A 16,068-nucleotide genomic window follows, 5' to 3' on the forward strand; every position below is an offset into this window, starting at 1 on the left:
ATTGATAATACTCGACTAAAAGTAGACCCAGTAGTCAGGGATCTGGAAATTCAAGTAGATAGTAACCTAACCTTTGATCAGCACTTGTCTACTGTGGTGCAAAAATCATTCTATATCGCACAACTTATAAGGGCACAGTATCCAAATCCAAGGTGGCAATTGTTTCACTGTACTCGGGTCTCATCATACCAATTATCGAGTACAACGCACTCTTCAGCATGTACCTAACCAGCACTTGAAACAACTTGGGAGACCACAGAGGTTCCTCACAAAAAATACATAAGAGTAAATAAGCACTGCTTTGTGGATAACCTCAGTGCTCTACCCTGTACTCAGTCTCCTACAGACTGCTGTGGTGCAATCTATGCCCAGCCTACAAGGCATTCTCTAATTATACTCTGATGGATTTGTTGCACATCTACAAAACAAATAGCATCAGAAATACCAATTCTAAGGACACAAAGCCAGTCTGTGACAAAAAGGACATGTCTGTTGGACATGTATGTGTCTCAAAGATTACCCCTTCTCTGGGACAAGCTTTCTATCCTTATGAAGAAAAGCTCATCTCTAACCCATTCAAACATAGCTTGGACCAATGGATAGGAAATTGCAAATGTATTCCTGGTTTGGCACCTTTGTCTCTAATGGACACAGGCAGCATCAGAATGCTTGAAGTGTACAAGCCTATATCTTAAACATAAAATTCCTTGGGGTACTGACACGTCAGCAATATGTTGTTAAATCTGGGATAAGCTTGGTTATGTTTAAAATGGCTCTTAGGCCAAATGCCTAGTAACCACCTATGAACCTACACTAACACACAAAATATATGCATCTACAGAATCCTCTGTGCAAAAACAGGCTAAACTATTATTACTCTGGGACTACACATTATAGTACACTCTCAGTGTCTGATCAGTTACACATAATTCTTGTTCTCTCTCAGACATGCACAACTACAAAAATTCTTAACTGAATGCCAGTGTTACTAAAATATAAATCTACAAATATCGATAAGCATACATGCCTAGACCAATCTATGGTCTTTTTTGCCTTATTTTTTTTACTTAGTCATGTATTAACCTGGTACGTGAACATGTCTATCAAGGACTCTTTTCAGCCACAACTTAAGACATAATGACATGGATAAATGCAAAAGCATTGGCTGTTTACAAAGCCAATCAACCAGCATGTTTTTGGAATTTGGGAAGAAATCACAGTACTATCAAAAAACTCACAATGTCATTCAAACATACAAATTGTATACTGGCACTCCCTGGGGATCAGATGTAAACCCTGTATGCTGAAGCAGTGAACAAAATCCTAACCACTAAATGACTGTGCTGCATTTGACATAATAACATACTTTTGAAAGCTGGGTGAGTAATGACTAATACACCTGTGTAGGGAGACCTGAAATTATGTTAAACTTTGCAACAAAGCACTAGCCACACCAGGTCGTCTTTACAGAAATCCATTATAAGCAGCATATACCGTGGCTATACGCTTTCAACAAGTTATTCTGCAGAGACAAACAGCATGAAATCTGTAGACAAAAACAGTTTTATGTTCAAGAATAACATAATGAGTTTACTATAAGTTAAACACTGTGAAAAACCCAGGGGTTATGTTGATGTTCTGATGAATCAGTGAGGGGGGGTGTACTATTGTACGTACAGCAGCATAACACAGCACAGGCCCTCAGGACAGGATTAACCTGAACATTACTATAAATTCTTAGACTACTCCTCTGCATTTATTAAAATATAAATACAACAAATACTGGATGGAATGTACCCTTTGCATCTCTACTGAAGATTCAGATGCATATTTGTCAGAAGCAGCTTGTCTGCTAACTTTGGAATGCTGACAGAACAGTCTTACCAGCTACTTAGCTGTGAACATATAAGCATACAAAATCAAAAGCTCTGTGTATGATCAACAGTCTTCTACTCCTAACATGTGGTAAACAAACTTTGCCAATTTCTATGGAGGTAATAAGTATTCTTCCATAATTCTTCTGCGGGCAGCAAGCTTTCAATATCACCCACAATGCCACAGCACACTCTAGTGGGCTCAGTGGTGCAACATCTTCAGCTACAATGCACATCATGCACATTACTCATTTTTTTGCAAGGGAAAGCAACTGCAGTAGATATTTGGGGGATAGTAGTATTTATACATGTAAATATGTCATCTGTATTCCTTTAAAATGTCACAGGTAATTCTGTAATGCCACGTTTTCAATAAAAGTAATGACACATTACTTTGACAGTACAAGTCTCAGTCCCTTGTCCAAAGTCAAACCCAAGAATGTTTTAGCTAGCAAGATAAGCTCCAATACTCAAACTACACAAAAACTGATTAATTAGGCTCTGATTCAGCATCACTGTCTATACATTGTACAGAAGACAGCCAGAAAAGTTGGCACGGTCACCAAGAAGACAATCTGTGACTTAACAACAGACAATGTTTATGAATCACAGTTGTGTCCCCATGGAACACACAAAGGAGAGGTCTAAATGCTGCATAATGCAACTGCACAGCAGGCCATTCACATCATACTGGGATTTGGACAAAAGCACTTAACAGTGTGATTGTTATTTTGAATAAAAATTCCTTGGGTTGTATTCTGCGGTCGAGTTGCAGTCATTCTTTTTACTAAGTTTGTGGTTGGTGCTCGGTTTGTAGAGTGTAAAGTCTTTACATGTAGTCAATGTGAAAAAAAAACATAGCCACAGTCTCTGGAAAGAGGGACATCCATGGAAATTACCTCATTGATAATACTCGACTAAAAGTAGACCCAGTAGTCAGGGATCTGGAAATTCAAGTAGACAGTAACCTAACCTTTGATCAGCACTTGTCTACTGTGGTGCAAAAATCATTCTATATCGCACAACTTATAAGGGCACAGTATCCAAATCCAAGGTGGTAATTGTTTCACTGTACTCGGGTCTCATCATACCAATTATCGAGTACAACGCACTCTTCAGCATGTACCTAACCAGCACTTGAAACAACTTGGGAGACCACAGAGGTTCCTCACAAAAAATACATAAGAGTAAATAAGCACTGCTTTGTGGATAACCTCAGTGCTCTACCCTGTACTCAGTCTCCTACAGACTGCTGTGGTGCAATCTATGCCCAGCCTACAAGGCATTCTCTAATTATACTCTGATGGATTTGTTGCACATCTACAAAACAAATAGCATCAGAAATACCAATTCTACGGACACAAAGCCAGTCTGTGACAAAAAGGACATGTCTGTTGGACAGGTATGTGTCTCAAATATTACCCCTTCTCTGGGACAAGCTTTCTATCCTTATGAAGAAAAGCTCATCTCTAACCCCATTCAAACATAGCTTGGACCAATGGATAGGAAATTGCAAATTTATTCCTGGTTTGGCACCTTTGTCTCTAATGGACACAGGCAGCATCAGAATGCTTGAAGTGTACAAGCCTATATCTTAAACATAAAATTCCTTGGGGTACTGACACGTCAGCAATATGTTGTTAAATCTGGGATAAGCTTGGTTATGTTTAAAATGGCTCTTAGGCCAAAAGCCTAGTAACCACCTATGAACCTACACTAACACACAAAATATATGCATCTACAGAATCCTCTGTGCAAAAACAGGCTAAACTATTATTACTCTGGGACTACACATTATAGTACACTCTCAGTGTCTGATCAGATACACATAATTCTTGTTCTCTCTCAGACATGCACAACTACAAAAATTCTTAACTGAATGCCAGTGTTACTAAAATAAAAATCTACAAATATCGATAAGCATACATGCCTAGACCAATCTATGGTCTTTTTTGCCTTATTTTTTTTACTTAGTCATGTATTAACCTGGTACGTGAACATGTCTATCAAGGACTCTTTTCAGCCACAACTTAAGACATAATGACATGGATAAATGCAAAAGCATTGGCTGTTTACAAAGCCAATCAACCAGCATGTTTTTGGAATTTGGGAAGAAATCACAGTACTATCAAAAAACTCACAATGTCATTCAAACATACAAATTGTATACTGGCACTCCCTGGGGATCAGATGTAAACCCTGTATGCTGAAACAGTGAACAAAATCCTAACCACTAAATGACTGTGCTGCATTTGACATAATAACATACTTTTGAAAGCTGGGTGAGTAATGACTAATACACTTGTGTAGGGAGACCTGAAATTATGTTAAACTTTGCAACAAAGAACTAGCCACACCAGGTCGTCTTTACAGAAATCCATTATAAGCAGCATATACCGTGGCTATACGCTTTCAACAAGTTATTCTGCAGAGACAAACAGCATGAAATCTGTAGACAAAAACAGTTTTATGTTCAAGAATAACATAATGAGTTTACTATAAGTTAAACACTGTGAAAAACCCAGGGGTTATGTTGATGTTCTGATGAATCAGTGAGGGGGGTGTACTATTGTACGTACAGCAGCATAACACAGCACAGGCCCTCAGGACAGGATTAACCTGAACATTACTATAAATTCTTAGACTACTCCTCTGCATTTATTAAAATATAAATACAACAAATACTGGATGGAATGTACCCTTTGCATCTCTACTGAAGATTCAGATGCATATTTGTCAGAAGCAGCTTGTCTGCTAACTTTGGAATGCTGACAGAACAGTCTTACCAGCTACTTAGCTGTGAACATATAAGCATACAAAATCAAAAGCTCTGTGTATGATCAGCATTCTACTCCTAACATGTGGTAAACAAACTTTGCCAATTTCTATGGAGGTAATAAGTATTCTTCCATAATTCTTCTGCGGGCAGCACGCTTTCAATATCACCCACAATGCCACAGCACACTCTAGTGGGCTCAGTGGTGCAACATCTTCAGCTACAATGCACATCATGCACATTACTCATTTTTTTGCAAGGGAAAGCAACTGCAGTAGATATTTGGGGGATAGTAGTATTTATACATGTAAATATGTCATCTGTATTCCTTTAAAATGTCACAGGTAATTCTGTAATGCCACGTTTTCAATAAAAGTAATGACACATTACTTTGACAGTACAAGTCTCAGTCCCTTGTCCAAAGTCAAACCCAAGAATGTTTTAGCTAGCAAGATAAGCTCCAATACTCAAACTACACAAAAACTGATTAATTAGGCTCTGATTCAGCATCACTGTCTATACATTGTACAGAAGACAGCCAGAAAAGTTGGCACGGTCACCAAGAAGACAATCTGTGACTTAACAACAGACAATGTTTATGAATCACAGTTGTGTCCCCATGGAACACACAAAGGAGAGGTCTAAATGCTGCATAATGCAACTGCACAGCAGGCCATTCACATGATACTGGGATTTGGGACCTAAAAATTCTTTAATGGACAGCAATGACAGGACAGCTGTGCAATGAACAATGGCGAAAATCCTCACTAGTGCAAGAGTTGAAGTTGCTCTGCTTAAAGAAAATTAATTATCTTTTACCCAAAGTATAGTAAAGAGAGCTGATTATATTAACTGAAGGGGGTCAGAAGGTGAAATCCTCACAAGAGGTGGGGGGAGTTTCACCCACACAATAAAAACTGAACATGTTTGTTCAAATGCCACTTCACAGTTTGTGAAAACTGCATTTGTATCCTTACCAGCACTTCCACCCCAGACGCATCAAAAAGCACTTTCCACAAAAACATCCTCCAGCTATAAGGAGCACTAGTAAAAGCACTAGTGGGGCATCAATTAAATCCACCTGGGAGATGCAGAAAAATTTGCACTTCTCACTCTGTTACTGCACGGCACTCAAAGAGATCAAAAAATGGGAAATATAATTAAGATATATAGCACAGAAGTACTCTGAGTCTTACATGGGAGAAATACACACACCATTTGGAACGGCTCAAGATAAAGCTAAGGACAGGGATACAGCTGGGCAACACTGTGTAGTCAAAAGTCAACTGTACACGACCTCCTCAGGGAGTTATCATTACTGTAAGATATGATGCATAGCATATCAACAGAGCATGCCCTACAAGACTACAAAAAAAGTGCAAGAAGAGGACACAACAGCAAAACAGAAAGGCAAACAAGGACTAAGGGGATTGCTTAGCACTTTTACCTAGGTGCTTTTTACTCCAGTGTCTACTGACCATCAAACGTCCCTCAATGGGACTCTGCCAATTAGTCTCCCCTTTATTAGGAAACTAACAATACAGTATGAGAGTATGGGGTAAAAGATGTTGATAGGGTCATCATACATGAATGCCATGAAAGTTTCTTGTTCCTTTACCAGCAGCCCAGCAATGAGGTCATTCATATAGCCTAACCTCAAACCTGGACAAAGAGATGAGCAACCAGCATCACTGCTGGGACCCATAACAGCTTCCCCTCCGGGTGTATGGGATACTGTCCTACACTTGCTAATGAAGGCTGCCAGCGGCTGGTGGCTTGGTGAGCTGAAAGCCCACCTCCAGTGCATGCACACCATGGCACCACTTATCCTCCACAGGATTATTACTGTTTGTATTCTGATACACCACCCTAACCCCAGGACAGGCATTAACATCCTCACCTGCCAGCTAGTCAAACTCTGATCACCTGGGATGTAGGCAGGGCTTTATCCTTTTATGCCAATGGAGCTGTCAAAAGGTATTGCCTAATACTAGAAAGCAGGACACAAACCACAGTAGCAGAACATGAGAAGAGGTGAGGCTGTTACAGACAAAGCTAAGGCATCATGAGTGCCAACATAGTTTAATATATGGCTGCCGAACAGATATGGAGGAACATCTGGACAACAGGCTGGACTGAAGCTCAAACAATGTATAAGAATGCAAATCCGAGACTCCACAGCTACAGCAGAAAATTTATTCAAGAACTAGTCCATATTCAATATCAAAAGTTAAGCACTTTCACCCAACCACTGTCAGGCTGCTTCAGAACAACTGAAAAGTGCATGAATAGTATTTTAAATACAACCAGCAGCATGTTATCAACCAATAAATAAGCATCAATAAACTGTAACCCACCCACTTTTAAAAAACAAATGGACCTTGAATACAATCATTAAAACTTTATACAAATCATTAAACACATTCTATACTCATGTAAAAGCATAAAAACAAGTCATAGTTCTTTTCAAATAAACAAGATATAATACATGAAATATTAATGTATGTTTTATAATTTTATAACTTAGCAGACCTCAACCTGAGGATGATGTTAAAGCTAATTTAGTTGTTTAAGCCCGGCGGTTTTCCTGCATCCAGCTTAATTTGCCAGAATAATTCCTTGTATTCTAGCCTGGCTTCCCAATTCCCCCCATGGGCATGAATGACATGAATGATCGCCTTTTTTTTTTTTTACAGCACAAAAAAGCATTTGTTCTTCCAAATTATAACAATAGATATAAATTTTACATATGTGTATGCATGTGTATATATATATATATATATATATATATATATATATATATATATATATATATATGCACACATACACACACACATATACACACACAGTATGTACATTTTGACTTTATATATATATATATATATATATATATATATATACACACATATATATATATATATACATAAATTGTGTGCTCTATAAATTCACGTGTTATTAATATTAAATATTTATTAAAGTTTGTTTCACTCATATTAGATTTTGAAGTAAAAATAATGATTCCTTCTTTTCCTTCTTTATATTTCTGAATTAAGTCTAAAACAGAAGGCTAATATCCAAGATTAGGAGTTTTTGACTTTGAGTTCATATTACCAATCTCATTTCTTTCTCACACATTTCTTGCAGTTATATAATAAAGTCTGATAAGGTAGGTAAGGTCGACTGTAGCGATCTACTAGTAACAGTTTTCCTAGCAACAGACAAATAACACCATAAAAGAAAACAATGAGCTTCATCAACACTTGAGGGGATACGAACATTATACAATACTAAGTCTTCAGAAATGTAATAGTTATCAGACTATAAAGCTTGTCCAAATAATTGTATGAGTCCAATAATCATGCAAAAATGAACATTCAAACCAATCATGTGACCAATCAGCCTCAATATTCAGTTTATATCTTCAACAAACAGTGTTTACCTCACATTTAAAAGGTACAGGGTTTAATTCTCACTAAGGGGAAATTGGCGAGGCTTGAAATGGTCCATAAAAGCAGCTCGCTTAGTACATACCTATAAACCTACAGATACAATAAGATTTATTTTCTATGGTTCATAGGTTGGTACTAGGCTATCGGCCCTAGGACTTATACAAGCCTAGCCATAACAATTCCCTGGCTATTCCTTCTCACAATATTTACTTCCCTGGACCCCTGTCTAGTACGGTGACTGACATGATCCCCGGGGTAAATTTCCAATCTCCCATCCAGTCATCAAGGTTCCTTTTGAAGAGGGCCAAGGAGGAGCTCTGCTTGACATGTATGGGCAGTCTATTCCAGAGTATGGGGAATCTCTGGGTCAGGAACCTAACCCTCCTGCATGTTTTGTTCATTGTGATGACAAGGTTTAGGTCCCTGAAGCGTGTAGTTTTGATGGATTGGGATTTCTTTAAGTGTAGTATGTCCATCAGCTCTGGGTTTGACATGGCCTTGTATGTTAAGCAGAGATCGCCTCTGAGTAGACGATATGCGAAAGAGTATAGCTGGAGTTTTTTTAGACGATCAGCATAGGGCATCTGCTTTAGGCCTGTGATTTCTATGTTTAATAAATGACTTTGTAAATATAATCAAAAATGATGGAATTACTTTTTGATCAGAATTCTTTAATGAATTGAGTTTCTCCACATATAAAAGTGTCAATCTTTTATAAATCTAAACAATCATTACTAAACCTGAGCTGAAAATCTCCAATTAGTATGTCAGTCCCTACTAGCATTTCAAAGCAGGTCTTCATAAATGGATAACCCTTTCATATATATTTAGTTAGAAGTACAAAATAAAATGCAGCTTTCTACTTCTAGTTGGAAAGTTATTAAATTGAAACAAAGTTCTAAGGCAAGTCAAAAACAGAATATGTGATTATGAAAACAACAAATCACTTTCACTGCTCTTGGTCTCATACAGACTGTTTACAGGAGAGCTATAGCTAGCTTTCAATGTGTTGCATAAGGCTCTCTCAATTTTGAACTATACTTCCTCTTTGGCTAATATAAAGTCTGTTGATCTGCTTTGAAATCTAGTTATTAATACCAAATAAAAGGATAAGTGGTTTGTGACATAGCATCTTCCAACTCTGGGGATTACAAGTAAAATAAATCAGCAGACTGCCCTCTCTTAAAAACAAACTAGACACTTGCTTGGGGGACTGCAGGTAAAAAAAAAAGCACAAACAGTATATTTTGTAAATTATGAGCTTGATTTTAAGCTATGAACCTGAGTAGTGCTCTAGCTGAGATTCAGACTTGACATCAATTAGTTCTTAACTGTTAGCAAAACAAAGAAAATCAAGATATATATCTTAGTAAGCCCAGTGTTGACCATGCACTGAAGAAAAGCTACAGGTATAAATATATAGTCAGAAAATTGACTATGACACTACAAAAGGAAAACGAAGACAGTAATTCTAACCAGAGTGCAAAACAGGATATTTTACAGCATCTGTAAATGAATACGTTACTTACATAAGGTGCATAAGAGATTGGCTAAAGTGAAGATTCCCTAACTGCACTGCAAAGAACAAGTATATACTCACACAGTGCTACCACAGCTCTGTTTTGGGGTAGCCTTTTCAGATAAACAGCAATGCCTGTGTCTATACTAGAGGACAATTCTGTACTGAAAATTAAAAAGAAGTTTCTAAAGAAAGACGTCTATCTTTCAGTGCGTAATGCAAACCAAAAAGGGACTACACTGTCAGTTCTGAATGCACACATGAAATTTCCCAGAGCTTAGTCTGCCTTCAATTGTAATTTGGTAGCTTGCAATTGTTCTGCTCTAAAACTTCATCAGAGCTGCCCAGTGATAAAGTATTAAAAATGGAAGTAGTAAGAAAGTTCCAAGTGTGTGAAGGAAGGTGATTTCATAAAATCATGCTGAAGGTTTGGTACATGCACATTTGGTTACAGCAACTTTAATCAGTACTAATCAAATTTCAGGTTTCTTAAACTGCGATCATGAGAGTTGTATTTGTTCCTAATTTTCACCCAGGAGTGTCAATCTGCACGGGGCGTGTGTGAGAGAGTGTGGGGAAGCACATAAGCTTCTTCAGTTTATAACACTGCTGCTTTCAGTAAAAGCTGATTCATCTAGTTTTGTTTGAAAAGATTTCACCAAAATCATCAGCTAACAATACCGGGTCTATATTGCCATATCGAATATTAACAATGTTGAACGCTCATATGAGCGAAAACATAGGATAATTAACTTGGTTTTTTGGGGTCGCGGTACAGTGAGGATTGGAATATTTGCCCTTTCCTCACTGTAGTGCGACCTCAGAGTTGGAATATATATTTAGCGGGGGGGGGGTCCCCCCACAATAGCAAGTTCATTCTCCTGCGTTTTCACTCATATAAGCGTTCAACACTGTTACCATTCGATATGGTAATATAGACCCAACATCCTTAGGGAAAAAATGAATGTTGTTAAAGCTCTGATACTGCATAAACAAAGTAAATGCAGCACCCTAATTTAATATCTTATTATCAAGAGTTCAAAGTATTTTTATAATGGCTTATGCATACACTGAGAATTGTTGACACAAATTTGTGTAAGAACCATAAAACTGGTGGGGCATGCTGTTCCTCCTGTTACTTTTTCCCTTTTATTTCCACAGGGTTATCTAGCCGGTAGTTGAACAGATTGCTGGGTACATATGCCTGCATATACAACTCACATTCAAGTAGATAGCCTCTTCCTGTGGTGGGGTACATATACTATGTGGATTACTTCAATACTTAATTACAATTCTGTTTTAAAGCATGTTTACTAATGTGTTTGATTTTTCTATTTCTCTTTTTTCTCTCATCATTCTACAAGTCCAACTGTGCTGCAGGCAGAGGAGTTGTGATGGGCATGTGCTTCTTTGCCAGAGATGACATATCAGGTGCTGAGTCACTAATGCTCACCAGGTCTACCTTTCAGCAAGGAAAGAGAGGTCATACTGCTGAAGGTAACCTAGAGGGCTAATTGGTGGCCATGAGGCCACTTGGTGCCTCTTCAGTAAGTCACAGGGAGATATCCCCTGTGGTCATATCTGGTGTTAGGTGCACAGGCTGGATCGTCTGAAATACACTAGTATGTGGATGCCCATCTAGACACTGTGAAACACCTCCTGGGACTGACAGTATGACCAGTCAGCCCCAATTATTTTGCTAACATTGTCAGCATCTGTCCATGAAGTCAGCCACAGAGGTAAGTGATATCTCAGTGGGACTGCCTCCAGGCCTGTCTGTCATGCCTCCTATACCTTGCCCTATTCCCCATCTAAGTGTTCTCCTACATTATGTTTCATTGCATATACCATGTTTGTAGTCCACCCCTTCCTACTACCAGATGTCCATCCTCTGTATGGATGTGTCCCACCACTGTTGCCCCCACTTTATGAGTCCACATCACCCATTTCCATGTCTGCATTTTGTTTGTTTGTCCACCCCTGCTTCCTTTTTACTCTTGCTATCCATTCCACACAAATGCTGTTACACTTTCCCAACTATCCTTCTTAAATGTAGGGTATCTGTCCCAAAAAAAAAAAAAAAAAAAAAAACAATGTATGCCCTTCTCCTGTTCCCCTTCATTCCTTATGGTAGCCATTGTGTGTTTTCCTCTGCTCGCTATTCCATCTTCTCTCTTTTGTTATATCTGCCTTTCCTTCCCAATTAAATGATGAAATTTGTTAGCAGTTTTTTGTGCTAGACCTCGGTGCCTCCTCAGTTCCCAAGTTGAAACAATGAGATGCTTCATTATGTGTGTGTATGTGTGTGTGTGTGTGTGTGTGTGTGTGTGTGTGTGTGTGTGTGTGTGTGTGTGTGTGTGTGTGTGTGTGTGTGTGTGCACATGCACTCAGAACCTCGTAAATGCTTTCTTAACTTTCTTGTAATGTTGATCATGTGAAGTATACCTCACTGGAGAAACGTGGCAGCACTAAGTTACTATACAGTCCTTTTCTCTGAAGAATTACATTATGTTAATCTTAACAGAAGGCTAAGCAGCTATGGTTCATGTCACACTGTGGAATCCACAGTGAATGTTTCAGAATACACACTGCAATCTGATAAAAACTATTTTATTGCAACAAAATCAGTGTTGTAAATAAGGACAGTTGGAGGATTCTGTCCAATTACTTTTTTCGGCTACAAGATCTATTATAAACACAGGGCCAAAACAAGAAGTTACAATAGCTAATTGTGTTTTGACTTGCACATGAATTGCATTACTATGCCAGCTTATGAAATACTCTGCAGACTAATTAGAAAGGTGTTCTCATACTCCATAGCAGTTCTAAAAATATATAAAGATAATGCAATTTAAACCAAAGTATAATGCACCACTGTGGAACCCTGTAAAAAAGAAACAAAAAAATGAAGAAACTGCATCTTTTTTACATTGAAACTCAGCTGAGAAAGCCAGTACTCTATTCCCTAGGCTATTACAGTGGAATGGGTAAAATGATTTTGTTTCTTAAGGGAAGGCAAGGCAAGATGAATACTTGAGTGGCAACCTAGGACTTGAAATGCTACCCTATACCTATAATGTAAGGCAAGACATAGATTAAGAAGTAATTCCACAGCGGGAAAGGCGAGACAAGGTTTTCAGAAAGTGGTGGATTAACAGAATAGTTTACCGTATGATATTAAATTGGTGCAGAAGCTAGACATTTTTAAAACTTAAATCAGATGTCTACTACTGACATAATAAATATGAAATATTGTAGGGCTACACAGAAAGTACATCCTGGAATTCTCCCAAGAAACCCAACTGAAAATATTTTTATGACCAAGGTGACTTAAGTTCATAGGTAGTTAACAGGCATGCAGTCTAGAAGATCATTGTGGAGTTTAGTCCAATTTTCTCAGCTGAGCCAAAGCAATGTCTGGTTAAGTGATTTGCTTAAGGTCATAAAACAGGCAAATAGAAACTGAGGGAATCAAACCCTGGATCACAGGAAGCAGCCTCTTAATAGATCATAGCCTTAATCCTCTACACTAAATGCCAGAAAAAATTCTGGGCACAGTCAGCATTCTCCACTCAACTTTATGTAATCTTTTTGTAATTTCCCGCTTTTGTAACTTCACTCTCACTTTGGGCCTCAATGCATATGGCAGTGGACAAGCTGTGTGGAATTTGCTGCTAGCATTTGTTTCTCACCCATTCTGGCCTTTATATCGCCATCAGCGGTAAAATATGTGTTTTAACTAGTTCAGTTCTTTGACTTTAGCCTTCTTTATAAACAGCATATGCTGCCTTCATCAAAATTTATTTAAAAAAAATTAGATTTGTTACTTTAACAGCCACATCTACACTGGCTCTACAAAACAGGTTAACAAAAGGCTAAGACAATGCACACAACTGCCAGAAACCAGACACGATTAATGTCTCAAATTGCAGTGACAACACTTCTGGTGAACGCTGATTTTATTTTTTTTCTCAAGTCAAAACTGCTCACTTGAAAGCTGTTATATCCCCAGTAGAGTCCTTATACAGCTGTGCAAAATGTCCTTAGTATAAACCTCCCTCAGCAGCTGGTACAGGCAAAGTTCACACAGATCGTCTTCTAGATCCTCAGAACTGGGTAACACACAGCACAATTACAGAGTAACCTCTGGTTACATTCAATACAGATAAAGTATATATAAACAGAGCTCACACAACTTATCCCATGATTTTGTGAGCTGGGGATGGACTCAAATCTTGCACTTTCTGTCCCATAGTATCTTCCTGTTTCTCACACAAGCCATTATTACCAAAGAAATGTAAAACAATGGATCTACTTTGCATGCTCGAAAGCCCAAATACTCGATTGTTATTTTCGTAAGAAAATAACAAAGACTAAAATCACGAACCGCACATTTTTCCCAGGGCAATTAAACATTTGCCCAAAACTTCACGAAAACACACCGTAGTATCTGAAACTCACCTACCCACCCCCCCTCAACTATATATACCAACTCTGGGATCACACTACAGTGGGAAAAAGGCATATTTCCTCACGTTGGGCAAGTGTTTTCTTGTCTGAGAAAAACTGCACAGTTCAGGATTTCAGTTTTCATTATTTTCATCTTGAGAAAATAACGTTAGAGTATACGAGCTTTCAACCAAGCAAAGTAAATCCAAAACAGCACATCTGTTTCTATCTCACAGCCCGAGAAAACCCATGCTACCATATTACAGTGTTTATCACATCCACATAATAAAGTACCTGTTTTGAGAGCAGCTCTCTGCAAAGGGTGTACAAAGTGATGAACTTTCTTGCCAGCAACTTGGCTTCAGTGAATCCTTCTGCTACCAGCATTATTTCACAGATCAATTCAATGTCTGGTACAACCATGGCACAAGGTCTAGGAAACAAATTCAGGATACAAAAGATTAGTATCTGATCCTCTGTTCTCTAGAATAAGTTCATATGCGCACCTATAATTTTCCAACAATGTGCAAAGATGTGGGTTATTTAAAACTCAAAGTTAGTATCACAAGGACCTACCTTAACAGCAAATCTCTGAAATTGTCACCTTCACATCATAGCCATAAAAGTACTGCTTATAATCAATAAAGCTAACAAAAGGACAGCAAGATTCAAGCAATACTCCCAGTAACTTGTCAGGTAGTATACCTGCCTCTGATTCTAGACATTTTGGAAGGCTGTGGATTCTACATCTACACCAGGTTCTTCAGTCCACAGCTGAATAGTGGCACAGCAGTTGAGCATGACCATGGTGATGCATTCATGAACTGTTATCCTTAAGATGATTCATTAAAAATGGTAGTCCCCATTCTGGTTGAAGTTAAAAATTCCATGGCACATACAGTACAATATGGGATTTTTTAATTAAATTTACATCACAAAATATTTAAATTGTTAATAACAATATTAAAAAAATAAAAACAGCAAACGTAACTCTCATTCCTCTGGTGTATATTTATTAATTGTTTATACACAGTCTAATTCTTCACAATGTGAAGTTAACCATCTAAAACAAACTGATTCACCAAGCCAAACACCAGCCTTCTCTTAAACTAGTAAGGCAAACCTGGTGGCTGTTTTTTCTAATCTTCTCTTAAACTACTTACATTTAATTATACTGCAAGTAATTTTTAACTTTTTGTTCTTCCCAACTTTGTTTTCTACATATTCTTTACCTTTCTTTTCATTCCCCTAATTTAAAACTTCATTTCTGATAATCATTCCTGTCCCTTCCCCTCCTCTTGTTTTTCCTCCCACAGCACTCAAAACTTGTTTTGTAATTTCAGACTTACTTTACAGAAAAAGAATATTCTGCAAGTTTTTTTTTTCCATCTGTAGAGCCAAAGTCCCACAATTTTCTTTAACATTAAAACTTATTCAGCTTTTTAAATACTTTCCTTTCATTTCCACCTTTTATTTCATTCTGCTGCTGTACTTTTACCAGGTTGTAATTCATTCCTTCCTTCTTTGCTTTAAAACACTTTTTTCTTTAAAAATTATATAACCCCTCACTCAATCAGACAGTGATTACTCATTCTCCTAGTAGACAGCTTATGGGAAGATAGTAGAATATAATGGTCTGGGTAAGAAAGCATAGGTTACCTGGCCATCAACAGAAGTGGAAAAGCCATGTTGTCAGTGTGAGGTTGGAAAGGTCTGGGTGAATCAGTCCTGTCAGATCCAGAATCCAAGGTGGAGATAGTAAGTGAGACCAAAGAAAGGGGAACCACACTTGTCAAAGCCAGTAAGGTGTAATGAAGATTACTCTGCTCTTCAATCTGGCTGCCTTCTGTAAGAATATGGAGATCAAGGGAGTTGGTGAATGGGCGTATAACAGACGAGGAGCCATTCATGGAGAACAGCATCCCTCGGTGACTCCCTTGCTGGGGGGGAGGTTAGGGCAAAGAAGCTGCTGAATTTGTTTAGGGGAGATGCAAAAACATC

At 38.1% G+C, this 16,068-nt stretch overlaps 1 protein-coding gene across 1 annotated transcript in view; it reads right to left on the reverse strand.

The window, feature by feature from the left end:
• Positions 1 to 16,068, reverse strand: part of DNAH11 (dynein axonemal heavy chain 11) — a 4,606,558-nt gene that overhangs the window by 3,031,120 nt on the left and 1,559,370 nt on the right. Inside the window, exon 36 of the mRNA XM_044065542.1 lies at positions 14,362 to 14,500. Within this exon, the coding sequence (XP_043921477.1) occupies positions 14,362 to 14,500 (139 nt within the window). The remainder of the gene's footprint in view (positions 1 to 14,361; positions 14,501 to 16,068) is intronic.

Source organism: Protopterus annectens, chromosome 3.part0 (genome assembly GCF_019279795.1).
Source record: "Protopterus annectens isolate FY-2018-M chromosome 3.part0, PAN1.0, whole genome shotgun sequence".
In the NCBI taxonomy this organism is placed as follows: Eukaryota; Metazoa; Chordata; order Ceratodontiformes; family Protopteridae; genus Protopterus; species Protopterus annectens.